Below are 3,628 nucleotides of genomic sequence, written 5' to 3' on the forward strand. Positions count from 1 at the left end.
TGCGCGCGGGTGGCGTGTCCCCTGGGGCTCGGACTGCTGCAGGCTACGGGGTTGTGGATGGCTGCTGGTTACCGCCGGTAGCTGCAGACTGGTGTAACTGGGGAGATGTGGTGCGCTTGGAGGAGGACTCCGGGTCAGGGTGCTAGCAGAGGCTGCTGACTCTGAAGCCAGGACGTGTGTAGGTTCCCACGGTGAGGAGAGCTGCTGGATGAATTTACTGGGACAGACGTGCAGCCGGGTGTTCGGCAAGGCGTCCTCTCGCTGCTCTTGCTCCGTGCACGCTCGCCCTTCCTCAGTAATTTTCGTGGCTTGCAGTAACACTCCTCTGCTACGCTTCTCAGATCGGCGGGGGGTGGGGGGGGTTTGGGGGGTGGTGTGGCTTGCAGTAACACTCCTCTGCTACGCTTCTCAGATCGGCGGTGGCTGGTGGGGTTTGGGGGTCGGCTGTGCTGTGCTGGGGGCCGCACAAGCAGATGGAGGGCACGGTCATTTGCTTTAGCATTTAAAGTACGGTGCTATGTGATTTGCTCTGTTTTGAAGCTCTTAGACCTTTGTTAGTTTTTTTCTCCTCCCCTTTTTTCGGCATCTGCCGAGGAAACCACTTGCTGGTGTGTTTCTTGAGTGGCAGCTTTTTGCCATTTCAGCTTCTCTGCTGGAAATGCTGGTGTTCCTGTTCCCTGAGCAACTGGTTTATACTGGGGCAGGGAGAGGAGATGTGAGTCCAGCGCTGAGTGATGCTGTCACTGCGTGGCCTGACTGTTTTGAAGGATATGACTTACCCATTTGTGGCCAGATTTGATCCATTATTCCTTTCACGTAACCTTATCAGAACTCTGCTGTTGCACGTTGAGTTGAATGGCAGAGACCCGCTGACACGGAGAGCTCGTGCTTTCCTGGTGCACACATTTGCTTCTCTGAAATGTAAATCTGCTCTTGGGTCGAACTTTATTCTTCTCTTTTAATATTTTAAACACTCTGAGCCCTTGTTTTGAGTGGGAAACTGCTCTGACCACTTCAGGCTTGTCTAAGTTAGAAGATGGATGTACTTGCGGGGTGTTTAGATAAGGTGGAGAGGGTCAGTGAGTTAAATACACACCATGAGTGTTATCAGCCTCTTGTTCTAACAGCCCCGCCGCACTTCCCAACAATGCGTGGTGATGATGGCGACCTTTTTTCCCCCGGTAAGACAACGGCTTGTGATACCAGCTGATTTGTGGAGTGGGCAGAGTGTTTGACGTCTGATCAGCTAGCGTGATTTTTCACATGTAAACGTGGTTTCGTGTGTGGATGCGTATCTGAAGGATGGTGAATGTCACAGCTGTCGTTCATAGCTTCTGTGTTCATTAAGTTGACTGTCAGTTGACACTATAACGATCCCTTTCTCGCACCAAACTTCTCAATCCCTGAATCTTTTTCTCCCTGCTGCTGAGTGACAGTCAGGCTTTTTGCATGTTTACGACAGTGGTTCTCGGTCTGGAACCGTGTTGGTGTTCCCAGCCTGTTGGGCGTCGTTGCAGCGCATCATTAACTTGCTGTGTGACATCAGCAGCAGCATCCCTGGATTTACAAGCGTTTGCGTGCGCACCCCATGAGTGTTATTGCAAACCTGAGTGGATCGTGACCTCTGTACCGCGTTTGTACGAGCAGCGGCCGCGGTCTTCCTCGATCTCAGCGTTACAGACGCCGGGCGGTGACGGTGAGGGCAGTCTGCTCTTACCTGCAGTCACCTCTTGCAAACCGGCAGTGGGGTGGGAGTTCCGGGGGCCGCGGTGCGCGCAGCTGCGGCACTGGGAAGCAGGGGGTAGCTGGGGATTGTTCGAGGGCTTGGGTGCTGCGGTGAATGGTGCATGTTGGATATTGAAAATGGACTTTTAACGAATTAGAGGCTTTCTGACTGTTTCCGGTGCTCTGTCAACTTGTTGGGCTTTTACTTTGGGCTTAATGACTCCATGTGAGAAGACTTGTGCTTGTTTTATAGTGAGGAGGTTTTCACGGGAAACAGCTGCTAAATTTACCTGCAAGGAGAGTCTGACAATTGTTTGGGGAGCAGCTGGGACAAGGTGGGCAGCGTTCGAAACGCTTTTCTGTAGCGCAGGCTCAATCGAAGTGACTGCTTAGCGTCCTGGTGTGGCTGTGAGACGGCTCTAAGATGTACAAGCTCTGCTGAAAGGTTTATTACAGTAGCAAACATACTCCTCCAGGTCCCCTAGTACAGCAGCAAAACACTGGCTTTTGGGGATTGAGTTTCCAAAAAAAGTAGCCAGACTCAGTTTTGAAGTGGCCTTAGTGTATTGGAGAAGAAATTTGGGCAGTTGTCTTCTGCCTGTGTGTCACCCTGTCTCTGTTGTGGTCTGTTTTCACTCTGCAAAGTGAGAAATTAACTCTTGCCCCTGGTGCCAAGCCTGATGACTGACTTCTTTGCTCATCTCTTGAGGAGCGCGATCGCTGCGGAGCACCTTCGCCTGCGGTTTCCCTGCTTCCCGGGGGCGGGGAGGATGCTCTGCAGTAAGTTCTCCACAGCAGGCATGATATTTAATTATAGGTAACTTTGCCTTTCTGTACTCCTTTAAAGATAACTTCAAGGGTTTGGAAACAGGGAATGTGAAATTTTGTCTGCCTGACACTTCATGGAACGTCGAAGATTGGCAAATTAAAGGGACCTGATTCTGTGGGCGGAGGGTGGAAGGGTAGAGGTGACAGAAGAGGGTTTGCGCAGTGTCCGCCCCACCAACCCCTGCCCTCTCCGGAGGACAGCCTCCCAGGGTGTGCAACAGGTCAAGAACAACTTTGGAGTAACTTTAAAATTGAAGGGTTTTCTCTTAAATCTTATTCCTGTATCTTGATTTTTTTTTTTCCTGATGATGATTGGATGCATTTTCTAAATTAAAAACAGTAAATATGGACTGGACATGTGCCCAGAGAAAGTCACGGTGCCAATTAAGTGGAAGCATTAATGGAAGTAGTAAGCTGATGCTTCAGCTAAGATGCTTCAGCTGGTGGCTAACTTTTTATCAAGGCTCTGCAGCGCAGGAAGCTGCTTAAACAATAGATGTCTTCAGTGCCAGTGGGTAAAATAAATCACAAAATAGGTATCTGGAGCAGGGGTTTAGTTTTTTGTATGTATGATAAAGCTGTATCTGAGAGAATTTAGGTTACAAAGCTTTGTCGCTGAGATTTGGAAGTATTTAGAAAAGGGGGTAAGACTGCTTTTATCCTCGCTCAGAAGTGGGTCCTGCCGCAAGCTTCTGGCAAAACGGCCTTGTGCCTTTTGTAAGAGCCAAACACAATTTCTTAGTTGGGCACCTGTGAAAAGCATCTCCGACGCCCACGCAATTGCCTTGCAAAACTGCAGTCAGCCTGCAAGGCGAGAGGATGGCCAGAGGCGATGGGGTAGGGGTCTACGTCAACTGGAAAGAAAAGGCAGGTTACTTTAATTGTAGGGATGTGCGTGGTGTGGGAAGCTTTAGCTTTACCAAGGCTAGGACATGGGAACTTTTCTAATTAAGGGTTTCTTACCCCTCGGTTGTGGTGGAGAAACCTGTCCATGGTCAGTTCTGTACGTTTCGTGTTTTCCCTTCCTCAAACAACTTCTGGCAGCCTTCCTCTTTCTGCGCGGTGATTTTGATTC

General features: G+C 49.9%; 1 protein-coding gene across 1 annotated transcript in view; it reads right to left on the bottom strand.

The window, feature by feature from the left end:
* The window catches only part of TAF11 (TAF11 RNA polymerase II, TATA box binding protein (TBP)-associated factor, 28kDa), a 10,153-nt gene extending 6,607 nt beyond the window's left edge, over window positions 1–3,546 (bottom strand). The window contains exon 1 of the mRNA XM_009327470.1: window positions 3,517–3,546. Coding sequence (XP_009325745.1) covers window positions 3,517–3,546 — 30 coding nt within the window. The remainder of the gene's footprint in view (window positions 1–3,516) is intronic.
* Window positions 3,547–3,628: the final 82 nt, after the last annotated feature.

Source organism: Pygoscelis adeliae, unplaced genomic scaffold, assembly GCF_000699105.1.
Source record: "Pygoscelis adeliae isolate BGI_AS28 unplaced genomic scaffold, ASM69910v1 Scaffold197, whole genome shotgun sequence".
In the NCBI taxonomy this organism is placed as follows: domain Eukaryota; kingdom Metazoa; phylum Chordata; class Aves; order Sphenisciformes; family Spheniscidae; genus Pygoscelis; species Pygoscelis adeliae.